Raw genomic sequence first — 15,045 nt, 5'->3', positions numbered from 1 at the left:
TATATATATATATATATATATATAATGATATTTAATACCATATTATGTCATATACAAGTATAAATTTATGTGGAAAAAAATTACAAGATATAAATGCCACATAAAAGGAATTGTTAATGTAATGTAATTAAATATAATAGTTAAGTGTGACAAAGTTCGTATAATGAAACAGGCATGATGCAAAAAGAATATAAATTTAGAAGAATGGAAACATCTGTACTTAAAAAATTTGCTACAACAAGAATGTTACATCAAATATGTAACATTACTATCAAAATTATGAAAGAAAAAAGAATTCAATATAAGTCAACTCAAAATGCATGAGTCTCACCTGGAAGTAGTAATTACATCATATTCTGCATTCTTATCGCCTTGTATTTGTACAAACCTATAAATAGAATGAAACAAAAAAAGTAAATCAAATCAATAAATGAGCGGGTAAAAAAACGCAAATTATAAATATAAATATACTGACCGAAAATTTGTAATTAAAATATATCAAAACAGAAATTGTAACTCATAGTAATAGACATAATCTAATCATAATAATATGATGACAAATATGATGACCTGTAACATAGTTCGGGAACCAGTGAACATTTTGTCGTATGATTTCAGCAAACTTGATTTATCGTTTGTACTATATCTTAATATTATTTTTATTTTTAAGAATGTTAAAACAGTAGTCTGTCAGCTGGCAGGCAGAATAAGGGTCGATGGAAGCTATAAAAAAAATAGCGTTTTCGTACCATAGCAGCAAAGATGATTTTTTTTCCTATTTATGATATAAAAAGTGATAAAATGACAGTCTGTCATGTCACTTTATCACTTTTTATATTATATATAATAATAAAAAAATAAAAAATCAGCTTTGTTGCTATGACATGAATGTAGTATTTTTTTGACAAAGTAAATGGCTCCTGTCGGCCTCTGCCCCGGAAAGTTAACGGCAAACTTCCGTTTTAGCAATCTTAAACATAAAAAAGATGATAAAATTAATAAATCAAGTACTGAAATGACACGTAAAAAATGTTTATTGTCTTGCGAATTAATGACAAAGTATAAAAGAGGAACAAAACAAACTAATAAATGAGAAGCAATGAATTTGTGTCCATTCTTAATTAATTAAAAATAAGTCACATTTCATGACACACGCTGCATTTTGGTGATATAAAGTATCAAGAATCATTTATTATACAATAAAATATAAATGTGTTACTACAATAATTTTACTGTAATCATAGAAAATTTTATACAATTTATAGTATAGAATTCATATTATACAATTTTTAGCAAACGAGCACCACTCGCTTTCATACCATTATTTTTTCTATACTCAAGTGTTTCAACATTTAATGAATAAACTGCGGAAACATTTTATAAGTAAAAATAAGAAAAAAAATGTTATTTGAAGTTTGACTAGTAATATTTTATTATCAAATTATAAACTAATATTATGAAATCGAACATATTGGTGGCATTTTATCACAATGATGGCAGTTATTATTTCACAAGAATATAAATCTAATAGCTATTCTTTTCGAGTCTAGTTATTATCTCAGAGAACAAATATCATTTATCCACAGATCGAAATGATATTAAATCGTTTAAAGATAGTAAATATGACATGAATATACATACGAGATAAAAACGCGTTCGACCTTTCTATGTAAAACATACTCTTTCATATTCTGCGCAATGGAAAATCCGTGTTTCCTATTTCATGTTCCGTTTCAATACTTATTTATAACTTTGTAATAGAGTATTTTTAACCAAACTTCATATAACATCTTTTTCTTACTTCCACTACCAAAATATGTTCTCACAGTTTGTCTGTTAAATCCTGAAACATTTTGTATATATACATATTCATTACAGCTATTTCAGGTGAAAGTCCTACCTATTTCCATCCTCATTGCTTGGGATAAACTTTGCACATTCCCTCTTTTGAAATGTTGCCTCTATCCAACTACGCTCAGTTGTCTACAATTTGAAAAACATAAGGATACAATAGCTGCAGTCAGAAAAGAAGCAATGTTAACTTGAAATATATTAAAAATCTTTATACAGTGTAATTTCTTGTCAATATTATTATATAAATATATCGTATTAATCATCAAACAATTTCAAAATAAAATTAAGTAAATTATAATAATAGTTCAATTATATATATAAATTAAAACCAAAATTGTATTTTACAAAGTACAATAACACAATGCGTTAATTAAAAAAAAATACCTTAACTTTCTTATTCTTCACTTTTGGAGTATTTACTCCACAGATAATATTTCCAATTGCCATCTTGATGAAATTTGTGTTCACTTTAATTTAAAGCAGTGTTCTAAAGAAAAATAATAGAAAAAAAAAGAAACTAAACAATATAATATGCAGAATATGAGTATTTTTGAATTTATTGCATATAGTAAGATCAGAAAATTTCTAGCTCAAAAAAATAGAAAAAAAGATAATAAAACAGTTATTTTTATTTTCCAATATAATCACTCTATATTTTTTTAAATATATTTTTAAAACAATGAATTAATTTTTCTGTACTATTATAAACATTCTAAATTTTTATTCTTAAATTAATTTAATATTGCAAAGTAAAAAATAATTATTAATTAATTACTTTTATTTTTCAAATTGAAAATAAAAGTGAGAGATTTGAAATAAAATTCGACTTGCATGCAAAAAAATTTATCAGTAATAAAGAATGATTTCGACAGTATTACAAATAATTTTAAAGAAAAATATTTGGAATATTATTATAGTAATATGGTAAAAAATAAAAAATAATTATTAAAACAAATTAAAGTAGTTGTTATTTTAAACTATCTTTTTATCTGGAAATTTAAACTTTATTGTACCTTGTATATCGAACTTTACACAGATTATTGTAAATGTTATGTGAATTTAGATTTGGAATAAACCATATAATTATAGCGTAGTTCAAAGAATGAACGAATTAATAAAATTTGTATATATGTATAATGAAAATAAAATCTCTACTAAAATTTGATTACTAATACTTTCTGCATAAATTATAAGATTAGTTTTCAATTACACATTCACATATAACTGTATAATTAAATCATATAAATCATATTATTAACAAAATTAAATAAATTTAACACTTAATAAGAAAATAAATTAAAATATTAATGCAAAATAAAATAATTAGTACAATTACAAGTTTAAATTTCCGTAATCTATAATTTTTTGAAATGCATTTATTACTTACCAATCGACAGGATTTGTTTTTAACAATCATCTTTGACAATCAGAAAAACGTAAGTCGTGCTAAAAGAAATATTGTATCTGAAACGCAATCACGATTATTACAACTGTGTCGGAGTTATATCATAATCTTGTTACATTCTATTTTGACAAACCAAGCTGAAAAAATTCATTAGTTTATTAACCCTTACCATACTAATATGGGTAACTAGTGACCGAGCAATTCCTGTTCGTGCAAGTTTCTTTGAGTCTTTTGATAATTATAAATTATACTACATTTTATTATTTTCCAAAATAAAAAGTCAATATTTATTCTAGAAAGTTGAAAATATGTTGGTGAATTTTTAGAGATTTTTAAAATTATTTTAAAGAGGTAAAAAAAAACGAAAAGATTTGAAGTGACCCTTGATGGTATAGATGAGGCACCAAATTGTAGATGGTACAGTAAGAGTTAAAAATCATAAAAATTTTTACTCTAGAAAAAAAATGTAATTAAAAATTTCATCGTTTTATGATAGATGGAATAAATGGAATTTCCGAAGGCAGGCACCGAGATACACTTACATATTACTTAAACAAAAAGCATGCAAGCGACGCGAACAAGGTATAATTTAATGCATCATAAATAAAAAATATTGGGGAGTTAAATAAATTGTACTAGTTAAATCTTACCTTCATTGAAATTTTTGAATAAAACATTCCTTTTAAAGATGACACACAGATACGACGCTAGTAATATTGCTTCAGTATTGTCATTTTTGTTTTGTCCTTGAGCCGTCTGTTTACGAATAACATTCAAAATTGATTTTGTTTGGTGTTCTATGTAAGCTTTCATATAATTTACCTAAGGTGTGATCAGCACAAAGCGAGTAATTAAAGCTTAGTATACTACAAGATTATAATTAATATTTAAACTCTTGGAATATAATATCGAAGTATCATATTAATTAAAAGATGCCTTCGGATGAAGGCGAATTATAATGTCTCTTGTCGCTTCACACAGTACTTTGACAGAGGATTCCGTCGTGCTGATATGTATTAACATGTATCACACTGTTTTACCCATGTTTTTATAATAAAGTAAGTCTAGGTAAGTTGAAGGTTAGGTTAAAGGTTAAGTTTTAGGTTAGTCTTATGCCTAGTTCAGCTGATGCAGTAAGCGGCAGCCAATCAGCGAGGCAATAATGGTCGCGAATCAGCAGACTCAACTCAAATCGTTGCTATTGGATGTAAAAGAATACACCAAGAAAGAAATTATAATTAATAACAGCCCTGTTGTGTCAATTCTACTAGCCTCTCCGTGATTGATTCAAGAGCTGCGTTCGAAAATATCACTCGGGTGTCTCCGTGTATCATCCTATCCTTGTTTAACAATGAGTGAACAAAGATAATACGATACACGGTGATATTTCTGAACGCAGCCAAGATGTTGTATACTTCTGTGATTGGATCAAGATGTCGTGTATCTCTCTGTTGATTGGACTGGCGTAGGCCTTAGTTTGAGCATGCGTATACTTTGGCAAATTTTTGATAGCAGTTAAAAAGAGTTAGGAGTTAGCAGTCTAATGTAATAAGAAATCTGTGGTTTGATTTAAACGCTGCTTCGTTTTCGGCGGGGTGGGGGAATTTCGCCAGCGAAGCTCGGCTACATGATATCGTGTCTTTAAAGTTTAAAGGGTCTCCAGTTCGGATCCTTTGGTTTGCCCTGGTTGTTGAAATAACGCGAGTGACACATCAAAAGACAGGTTCTTTTTTTATGTGGTTTTGCAATATTATACCTGTTAAAAAATGGCTACTACTAGCGAATATACTAAATTGTTCGTATGCGCGACCGGCATATTTGTGTGCTATTTCTACTTTGGTATGTTACAAGAAAAAATCACACGTGGACAGTACGGTGATGGGGAGAATCGGGAAAAATTTACGTACATGTTTGCACTGGTTTTCGTTCAGTGTCTGGTGAATTACATATTTGCTAAAATGATTTTGCTGACTGTGATGAAACAAGGCGAGGATACTACAAGAACTGTATATTATTCGTTGTCTGCCCTAACATATCTTCTTGCTATGGTGTGCAGTAACATGGCATTACAGTTTGTTAATTATCCGACGCAGGTGATCGGTAAAGCTGGCAAGCCTATACCTGTGATGGTATTAGGTGTATTGTTAGGAAAAAAGGTATGCAATTCAATAAGTCTATGTACCAAGATAGTTTTATACATTGAATTTTTTTGCTATCTTTAATTATCATTTTTTTCTTTACAGATATATCCAATTAGAAAGTACATATTCATTTTCTTGATTGTCGTTGGAGTTGCATTGTTTATGTATAAGGATGGTAATGTTTCTAAAAAGCAAGCAGAGTCACAATTATCAGTTGGAGAATTGTTATTACTATTATCGTTAATGATGGATGGATTAACAAGTGCAGTGCAGGAACGAATGAGAGCTGAACATAACTCAAAGTCAGGACACATGATGCTCAATATGAACTTTTGGTCTGTTATCTTTAGTAGCACAGTGATTCTTATTTCTGGAGAACTTTTGGAATTTATTCGTTTCCTACAAAGATATCCTTCCACCATATGGCATATAACGACATTTTCTATGGCTGGAGCATTTGGACAATATTTTATATTTCTAACTGTAGCTGAATTTGGTCCACTGCCATGCTCAATTATAACCACTACTAGGAAATTTTTTACTGTTTTAGGCTCTATATTAATTTTTGGAAATAATCTTTCTCTTAGGCAATGGTTGAGTACACTTATAGTATTTTTAGGTTTATTTTTGGATGCTATGTATGGTAAAGATAAAAGCAAGAAAGGTACTGTAAAATAGAATGTGATAATTATCTCAACATTTACTTAGATATATATACTTTTTTTTTTGAATCTATACTTCCAGCGTTTAATTATATTATTATAATTTATTATTTATAACACCATAAATATTAGATTTTATAATCGTATATACAAGTTAATAAGATATTATACAAAAAGTTGTTATATTTTCTGTTTATATTTTTTTAAAAGATAAAAGAATCTTTTTGAATGAAAGGGGATTGTGTAATTTTCTCAATTTATACATTAAAGATTAATAAATAATTATAAATTTTAAACAATTATGATAGTTGTAAAGTTTAATTTACATTAAAAATATGTACATATATAATTAAAATATATATGTATACGTATATACTACCGTTCATCGATTTCAAAATTTCCCAGATTTGTTGATTTCTTTGTTAAAGATGAACATGACATATGTTTTTTCCATAGAAATGAGTTTACCTGTTGTTATAAACATCTTCTATTAAGGCAGATCACTTTATGATTCCTTCCTGAGAGTTATTTACGAGACTATTTTACATGCTTTTACAAGAGTTCTTTCAATGTTGAATTGATTTTAGAATAGTAAGTCCGGATCTACAATAGGTGTTTTAAGCCTTTTAAGCCGGAAGAAATTGGCCAACTACAATCGAATGCGAGGAGAATAATTAATTGCGATTCGTCCATTCCGACTTAAGAATAAAGAATAACGATTATAATTCATCAGGAGGCTTATTAGGGGCTCCGCACAATAAAAGGAACAGAGAAAAAGAATTTCAACCTACCAGAAACTGTATATTCCACAATGGGGTGATCCCGATCGACCACGGCTCGATTGGACACCACCAATCACAGTGACCAGTGCTTAGGAGCTTTGTAGTCTCAAGCGCTGTGAGTGGCTCGTGTCCAATTAAGCCGTGTCCAACTGGGTGCCACCCTTCCACAATACATGATTTCTGATAGGTTGAAATTCTTATTCTCTGTTCCCTGTTCCTTTTATTGTGCGGAGCCCCTTACAGTTCTTTACACAAGATGGAAATTATAAAAATGGGCGAACTCACTAGGTGTTAACCAATGAAGTTATAAATATTCTAATAAATTCGATCACTTTCGTAATTTTTACTTCGTTTTAAGGACCGTAATAAACTCCCAGAAATCAGAATACACAAGGTGCTTTCCATTTGATGACACAAGTCGACACAAGCGTTTTTTATCCTTGTTGACATTCAGAGAGTGACAAAGATAGAACAACACTTGTGTCGACTTGTGTCATTAAATGGAAAGCACCCACGATTTCTGATAGATTGAAATTATTATTCCTGCCACCGTATTGTGGCTGCGATGCTGTACCAACCTAGAGTCCTAGATTTATCAGGTGTTGTCTACAATACACGGAGTAAGAAGTAAGAGTAAGAAATTGACCAATCACAGTCGATTATTCTTCTCACATTCGACTGTGATTGGTCAATTTCTTACTCTTCTTACTCCGTGTATTGTAGACGGGCCTTAATAGTAAAACATTATCCAACCCAAATGGGAGCAAATCCGCTCGGGTCGAATACGCTATGTGTTACACTGTGTCATCTGTGTATCTTGCTGGGTACCTATCATAGAACAAGTCGGAATCGATTCCGATCGGAATTATTCAATTATTCCCTAGATTTCTATTGTGTTTTCTAGGGAAAACGGGATAATTCCGATCGGAATCCATTTCGACATATTTCATGATAGGTACCTTGGAAAGCACCCATTATAACGCCATTGTACAGCTCTTTTACGAGTGTATATCAATTGTCCACATCACCAATTGGCTAATTTAAAATAATATAATCTCATTGGTGGAGCAGTGAAAAATTACTAGGAACAGAGCGATGTGAGTGGTGTGTGCAATTGAACAGTGTGCAAGTGCGCCGCTCCCCTCTTGTACTATCATATAGCATCTCTTTTCTGCACGTGACGGTCTTATTCTACGCATCTAATTTGCGCAGGTAGCACTTTTATGGAAATTTAGGGAGTTAGCAGTCTAGTGTAATATTTAGATAGAAGCCTGTGGTATTTATATAGTTGTTTGTGGACTGCGGTTTCGACAGTAGTTAGTATTAGTATCAAACTAGTAGCCGACTCGAGGAAAGACAATCTACATAATAATTTGTTGCAATTATTGAAAGAACACGAGAACACGACGCAGAAAAATGGCGGAACAGAGTGATAGGAGTCAATTACCTCCCGGCTGGGAATGCAGATACGATATTCGCAGCGGTCGTCCGTACGTAAAGTGCACTTTAGAAGTTATCTTTTTATTTTTTTCATTAAAGATAAACAGCTTACTAATAGAGTTCCAAAAATTGTAATCTTTCTATATCAACAAATTCATATTATACGAAACAGTTGTAAATACGTACTTGGTTTTCGATAATTCTTTACGATTCTTGAAATAAATGTACGATCAAATTGTCAAAAAGTAATGAAAAAGATAGCACGGCAGTAGATAATATTCTACATGCATTAATCAAGATGCTTTGTACTTAATAAAATTTCGATTGGACATTTATGATTAACGCATTGACAGTTCTATAAAAATATTTATAGAAAATCGACGTACAGACGGTGCCAGGTATGCCTTAATACCTGAAATTGTACGAGTATTGAGATCACAATCCAAATGCATTATGATCCCAATACTCGTACAATTTCAGGTGTTAAGACATACCTGGCACCGTCTGTACGTAATATTTTTTTTGAAACAATAGATTAGATACTTATAACTGTTAATGGTGATCTTCAGATATTTCATAAATCATTTCAATCGAACTACAACATGGGAAGATCCAAGAGTGAGATATTGGCAGTATTCTCAGTATATACAGTCTCAGAATTCAGTGGCACTGAGTTCGACTACAACTACCACTTCTCAAGATATTCCTATGCAGGTCAGTTGTAATATTATTAGAATAGTAATAGAATTTATATATGCATATGCAACTATAAGTTGTAAAAGTTCACATGTTTCTGAATCAAATGTTAAATGCTTAAAAAATGATACATTATACTTTAAGTTACATAGGTTTTTAAGCTAAAAGATCTTATAATGATTTTTAAAAGATTTTTTTCATCATTTATTGAATAATAAATTTATTTTAATTAAGTATAAAAGTGAAAGAATCAGCTCTGAGAATCGATCTAATAATGAAATAATTAAAATGCCATGTGTGTGTGTGTGTGAAAGATCCTACTATTCCATTTCAATTAAATATCCATGAGTCTCAAATTTTTTCTCCGTGTTTTCAATTTACTCCGTCAATGTGCTGGATATTTACAATGGTCACTCTGTCAAATGACCACTATTTATAACTATCTTTTGGTTAAATTCACATTCATATTTGTACTGTCTTGATGACATGAAGAATTAATACATTATTAGATAGACTTTGATAAGTCCTTGTAACGAAATGATTGTTATAATTTTTTTGTCTTTGTGCTTACAATTAGATATTTATATATTGTCAAATTTTTTTTCAAAGAACATCCAGTACAAACCAAGGTATAAACTAGATATTTATGAAGTGTTCGGTCCTTGGAATCAATTATAATAAATTTACTTAATTTTCTGCTCATATTTAATGTCTAATCATAAATGTGTGATTTGTTTGAAATTTGAAAATTTTGTAATTTCATTTCTGGAAGTAAAGTACATTGTACAAGTATACTTATACAAAAAAGTATACTTATCTTTGCTAGAAACAAAATTTAACAAGTCTAAGCTTCTTAAATTATTTCAAAAAAATTTCTCTTCAAAATATTTAAATATGTATATTTATATTTATATACTTAAAATGATCATATAAGATCTCCAATCATCTATTTCATATGCTTTTATTATTATTAATCCATTTTTGTACTTATTAAGAAAAAATTTATATAGAATCTATTTTATATTTAAAATTTTCTTCCAATTTTTTATTAGGATAGGATAGGACTATTTCTCTCATCAATGTCAATTTTAAAATAATCTGAAAATTGCAGAAAAATTTCTCAATATATCCAATACCCAACACCATTTCAAACATAACTAACTTATTACTGAACATAATGTAACTTTTTATATATACTGAAAAATAACACAACAAAGGAAAACATAAATATCTAACAATAATAAACAATTGATTAAGACCATATATGTGAATACACAGCAACTAAGAATTTAAAGTCTATAACAATCGAAGCTGGATCTTAGACGCTTAAACAATTTCCATGTGAATTTATATATATCACATATGTATTCATTTGAACTGTGCACCGAATTGATTTTTCGGACTTGTAAACACAACTAAACTATTGTAATAATATGACAAATTAAATTGATGAGCAATTTAATAATTTGATGCTCAATCAGGCATCCTATTAGAAAGATATTAATGTGTCAAAAATCTATAAATAAATTTATTGCGAAAAATATTACTTCGGCCGGGAGTCGAACCCGGATCTCTAGCATTTTGTGCGAGATGCTCGAAGACTATGTCGAAGATTTTTATTTAAAAACATTTTGAAAAATTTATTTTGAAAAGTGTACTTAAAATTGCATTATAGAAAAAATAATAGTATGGCATGGTAATTAAGGGACCGATTACAAAAAAGTTGCGCGGCAGTTAAAATAATAATGATGGATTTGCTTCTTTCTATTATACAATTTCAATGATTTCCCTTTATTACTGTACCTTATAATTTGTGATTTTATTTTATTCGAACTCGCTTCTATTTTCTTTGGATACATTATTGATAAAAATTCCGCTGTCTTGATTATTAGTTAGGAAAAAAGTATAATATTAAAGGTTAAGGTTCATGTCAAGATTTATATTTTACCGTGCTAAAAGAATGTCAAGGTTGATACCTTATTATGCTAAAAGAATGTTTATGTTGATAATTAATCATTTAACATCATTTGAATATTTCTACATATCATTAAATCATTGAATGTTTTTATGGTATTTATGTATGATGTTTGATTGTTTGAATATTGTATACATTGCCAGATTTCTTTTAATTTTCTTCTAATATACGTATATACAACTTTGACACTTATATATTATGACACACGGTATATTTAAATACATTACAATGTGAACGTTTTTTTAAGCATTAATTTATTTTCTTTAAAAGTGTTGAGTGTTTCCTGGCACATCGGCACATTGTGGCCAAGTTCGTCTTGCTCGCTTTTATACTAAAAACACAAATGTTGATATCATTGCTTAACTCAATAAATTTTGAAGCACTTCCGTAAATCAATGACATCATAATTTTCTACTAAATACGTCATTATTTTTCGTTTATATTCACTTTCTCAAGAAGTTAGACCACTTTGATAATCTAAAAATTAGGTAACTTTTGGAATCAGTCAGCAAAACGGCTCCGAGTTGCCATTTTGTCAAAGAAAAATTTAATACGATTTTTTCAAACTATTGTGTTGCGGTATTTCGTCTGAGATACATTTGTCTCGAATGAGGCGGCACATATTAAGCACATCCTTTTCGCATTGCATTTTGCTCCAATCCAAGATGGATGTCTACAAGTGAACGTTAATTTCTCCTTTTAATGAGGTTTTAATTTTACTTGAGAAAGGTACATTTACTTTGTAATTTTTTTTATTCTTAGTTTTTATCATAGTGACATAATGTGAACTCTGATCGTTACTGTTATTTTATATGTTCTTTATAGATCTTTTTAATTTAACTTCTGCACTGTTGTAATGCTTCCAATGTTTTTCACAACTACGATGAGATTTTTAACTTTTGGCTCAACATTTTTCTAAGAGAGGATAACTTTTACAAGAACACAAGTAAAATGCCATTACTGAGTTTATTTTGAAGAATCAAAGAATTACCACATCGTTGCAAGCATTTCAACAAACAACACATATTTACATTACTTTATACATGTATTAAGTTGTTGAAATTCTAGATAATTTGCCGTTTGTAATATTTTAATATTAAAAAATTTTTGTTAACATTGAGAATGGCCCGATCGGCGTCGAAACGTTTTGTAGTAATCTTATATTTATAATTTAAAATCTATTTTTGTTTGTGTATTTCTGGCTCGTAGCTCTTCAGATTATTTTTGATTTAATACAATTTTATTCTTAAAAAATTGTATTATAAGAACCTTAAAATAAACTTTTTATTCCATTGTTTTATAAAAAAAAATTCACAAAGTTATCTATGATTTTTAGGGTGATGATATCAAAGTAATTTAATTCCTTAAAAGAAATAGTATAACAGAAATGTGGTGTGCACTTTGAGCTAAGGCAAATACAATATTACTAATTCAGATACTAATAGTTGACATTAGCGTATCAAAATTGTATATACATGAATAACATAATAATTGACAGCAAATAAGACGAACTTAGTCTTCACGTGACAACGTTTTGTAATTAGTATATTTATTAAAGATACATTCTACTTATATAAAAGAAGAGCTTATATGTAAATAATTATGTAAATAATGTTTCCGAAAAAACGAATTAAATGTAAATACAGACGGAATGTATATATTTTTTTATATTGAGATAACATTTAATTTTTAATAATTCCTTCATTAAAGGTAATTAAACATTACATATATGAATCACATGCAATTACATATTAATTAGATGTTTAATTTAACGCTTTTACAATTTAATTTTGATGACATTTTATGCAAAGTGAAATACTGTTTGTAAGCATTGAATGAAATAACATTTTTACTCTCTTGCATTATACTCGACATCAAGAAGCTTTTGACTTTAAATTACTTACAAAACATATGTGCAGCTATCATGATTACATATAACATACTTATTTTTAATGGTTTAATCTAATCATGAAACATAAATTATGTTTCAAAAAATATTTTTATTTATTAAAATAAATGTTCTTTCATTATATCACTCGAATAATGAAGATAATTTTGATAAAATAAAGTTTCTAAATATTTTTTCTTATTTTATTAAATCGGAATGAATTAAACATATCGGTATTAACAATCTAAAAATATTAAAAATATTAAAAATATAAACATTATTTAAGAACTAAAATATTTTATGCAAAACGTTATCGTACTTGAGATTATATTCATGTGTTTATGTTATTTATATATATTGTGTACAAGAAGAGATATTCTAATTTCCATTTGAAACATATCATATGCTGCGTGTGCGCGTTCGCATGCGTGTGCGTGTATGTGTATGATAAACTGTATATGTATATATTCTTGTGATATGCACACGCTGCATTTGGATAACGCACACGATACTACAAATAAATAGACTGGAGGAAGCGGAAGTGGTGGGCACTTAAATTATACAGGTGCTCATAGAGTTCCACAAATTTATCCAACACCGTCCCCTTATCATAATCCACAACTAGCATTCTTACCTCCCAGTGCACAGGTAAGTAAACATTTATATTGAAAGTCATCCTCATGAATCATGCCTGCTTTTCATCAAGTTAGTTACCACATTATGCCAGTATACGTACACATATGTACATACATACATATACACTTGCATACACAAAAGTTTTTGTAATTGTTATATAGATAGACACGCGTGTATGTGCAGGAGCTGAAAACGCCAATGTCGTTGAAATCCACCAGTGTGATGACAACTCGATTAGGTGACTTGACTTTAGGATCTCCGACTCCAGTGAGAAATACAGAGACAAGTTTTACTCAAAATTCCGACTCTGAGTCACAAGTGGCGAAGATCAACGCTGTATTTCCGACAGTTTCGGATACACATATTCGTCTTTTATTAAAGAAGTAAGTTTTTTTTAACACGCAAATCATCTATTACCAAAATTTTTCGTCTGAAGTTTAATACTCACACTTTTTAACATTTTTATACAAACATTAATATTAATATTAAATATTAACATGAACAATAGAACTATCACGCGTACAAAAAAAAGTTGATTTTTTAAGTTTCTTTGATTAAAATTATCTGAACTCCCCTGTCTATTTTCATAAATTAGCACTGTATCAGGTCTGGTGCTAAGTCGACAGCCAATGTCTTTCAGATACCATAACAGGGCAGCTTTGGTCATGAGTGCTCTCCAAGTGGAAAAGAATCCTCTTTGTGCCCCAGGACCCTGTACACCTGTGGGAGTACATTCAAATTATGCAATTCCAAGATGGCGTCTACCGGCTCATTCTATACATGCAGCATTAACATTGAGTCCGCCTCGCGGAGTTCGACCAGCCCCTAACTCCCCAAAAATGAAACTTAGGTTTAACCCAAATATTCATAGTTTCAGTCTTTTTCACCCAGTCTGGATGCTAGATGTTGATATCGTATCTTGTGATAATTCCATGGAAGTATACCAGTCAAAGAGCACTGCCTTTTCTTTTGCATTGTTATAATTGTCTGGTATATTTCACGCATATACACGATATTATGTAACGGTAGCATGTATGGAGTCATAGGTTTCCTTCAACTGTATTTAGATATTAAGTACTAGAGATGTGCAATTATTTACATATTGATTCGCCGATTCTTCAAAATAATTTATCGTGCACGGTAGCAAATACATAATGTAGTCTAATAGATTTTTATTATTAATCTTGTTTATTTTATTATATTTTTATTGCTTTTAAAAAGTTAAAAAATATTCTGTCACTGATCAGTAATATCTAATTTTATGACATCTGTTATTTTCTTTTATCTTTCAGTTTCTTCCTGGTTTGTAATAAATGTTGGATAATATAAAATTTACGCTATCTAGAATAGGTTGGTTTTTGTTCCATATTATTCATGTTTTATTTTTGTCATTTAGTAGCACAAATTAAAGCTTTGTATTGTTAATTAGATGTCATTGTTATGTTATTTGTATCATTAAAAGGGAATAAAAGAGTTTTTACATTTTTTTGCATAAAATATATATGTCACACACAGTCAAAAAGTATTAATTTTAATAAATGTGACATATATATATATATATATATA

The 15,045-nt window shown here is 29.2% G+C and overlaps 3 protein-coding genes and 1 long non-coding RNA gene across 11 annotated transcripts in view; 2 read left to right on the top strand and 2 right to left on the bottom strand.

The window, feature by feature from the left end:
• Positions 1 to 4,303, bottom strand: part of Trpm (transient receptor potential cation channel, subfamily M) — a 28,679-nt gene extending 24,376 nt beyond the window's left edge. For 2 of the 4 annotated variants that reach the window (XR_001940511.1, XM_018519539.1), the window contains exons 1-4: positions 3,242 to 3,308; positions 2,239 to 2,341; positions 1,901 to 1,983; positions 332 to 388 (exon numbers count right to left, since the gene is read on the bottom strand). Coding sequence is in view for 3 of the 4 variants with exons in the window: in XM_018519539.1 (XP_018375041.1) it covers positions 332 to 388; positions 1,901 to 1,983; positions 2,239 to 2,301 (203 nt within the window). In the remaining variant the exon portion in view is untranslated. Of the gene's footprint in view, positions 1 to 331; positions 389 to 1,900; positions 1,984 to 2,238; positions 2,342 to 3,241; positions 3,319 to 3,909 lie in introns of those variants that run through there. The other 2 variants (XM_018519540.1, XM_018519541.1) reach the window with 2 other exon arrangements.
• Positions 4,304 to 4,793: 490 nt separating this feature from the next.
• On the top strand, positions 4,794 to 6,139 carry meigo (Solute carrier family 35 member B1 homolog meigo). The gene is made up of 2 exons (XM_018519333.1): positions 4,794 to 5,415; positions 5,503 to 6,139. Exons 1-2 carry the CDS (start codon positions 5,026 to 5,028, stop codon positions 6,076 to 6,078), a joined length of 966 nt encoding a protein of 321 aa, XP_018374835.1. The 5' UTR covers positions 4,794 to 5,025; the 3' UTR covers positions 6,079 to 6,139.
• On the bottom strand, positions 5,533 to 7,283 carry LOC108768771 (uncharacterized). Its single transcript, XR_001940506.1, has 3 exons — positions 7,130 to 7,283; positions 6,531 to 6,711; positions 5,533 to 5,584 (listed from the first exon to the last, which is right to left on the bottom strand). It is a non-coding gene; the product is annotated as an uncharacterized LOC108768771 (long non-coding RNA).
• A 761-nt stretch (positions 7,284 to 8,044) lies between these two features.
• LOC108768727 (uncharacterized) overlaps positions 8,045 to 15,045 on the top strand; it is an 11,803-nt gene continuing 4,802 nt past the window's right edge. For 2 of the 5 annotated variants that reach the window (XM_018519265.1, XM_018519266.1), the window contains exons 1-5: positions 8,045 to 8,334; positions 8,854 to 8,998; positions 13,369 to 13,491; positions 13,663 to 13,862; positions 14,120 to 14,329. In XM_018519265.1, coding sequence (XP_018374767.1) covers positions 8,261 to 8,334; positions 8,854 to 8,998; positions 13,369 to 13,491; positions 13,663 to 13,862; positions 14,120 to 14,329 — 752 coding nt within the window. In that variant the 5' untranslated portion in view covers positions 8,045 to 8,260. The remainder of the gene's footprint in view (positions 8,335 to 8,853; positions 8,999 to 13,368; positions 13,492 to 13,662; positions 13,863 to 14,119; positions 14,330 to 15,045) is intronic. The other 3 variants (XM_018519268.1, XM_018519269.1, XM_018519267.1) reach the window with 2 other exon arrangements.

Source organism: Trachymyrmex cornetzi, unplaced genomic scaffold (assembly GCF_001594075.2).
Source record: "Trachymyrmex cornetzi isolate Tcor2-1 unplaced genomic scaffold, Tcor1.1 scaffold83, whole genome shotgun sequence".
Classification (NCBI taxonomy): Eukaryota; Metazoa; Arthropoda; class Insecta; order Hymenoptera; family Formicidae; genus Trachymyrmex; species Trachymyrmex cornetzi.
This window is presented reverse-complemented; position numbering and strand designations above follow the sequence as displayed.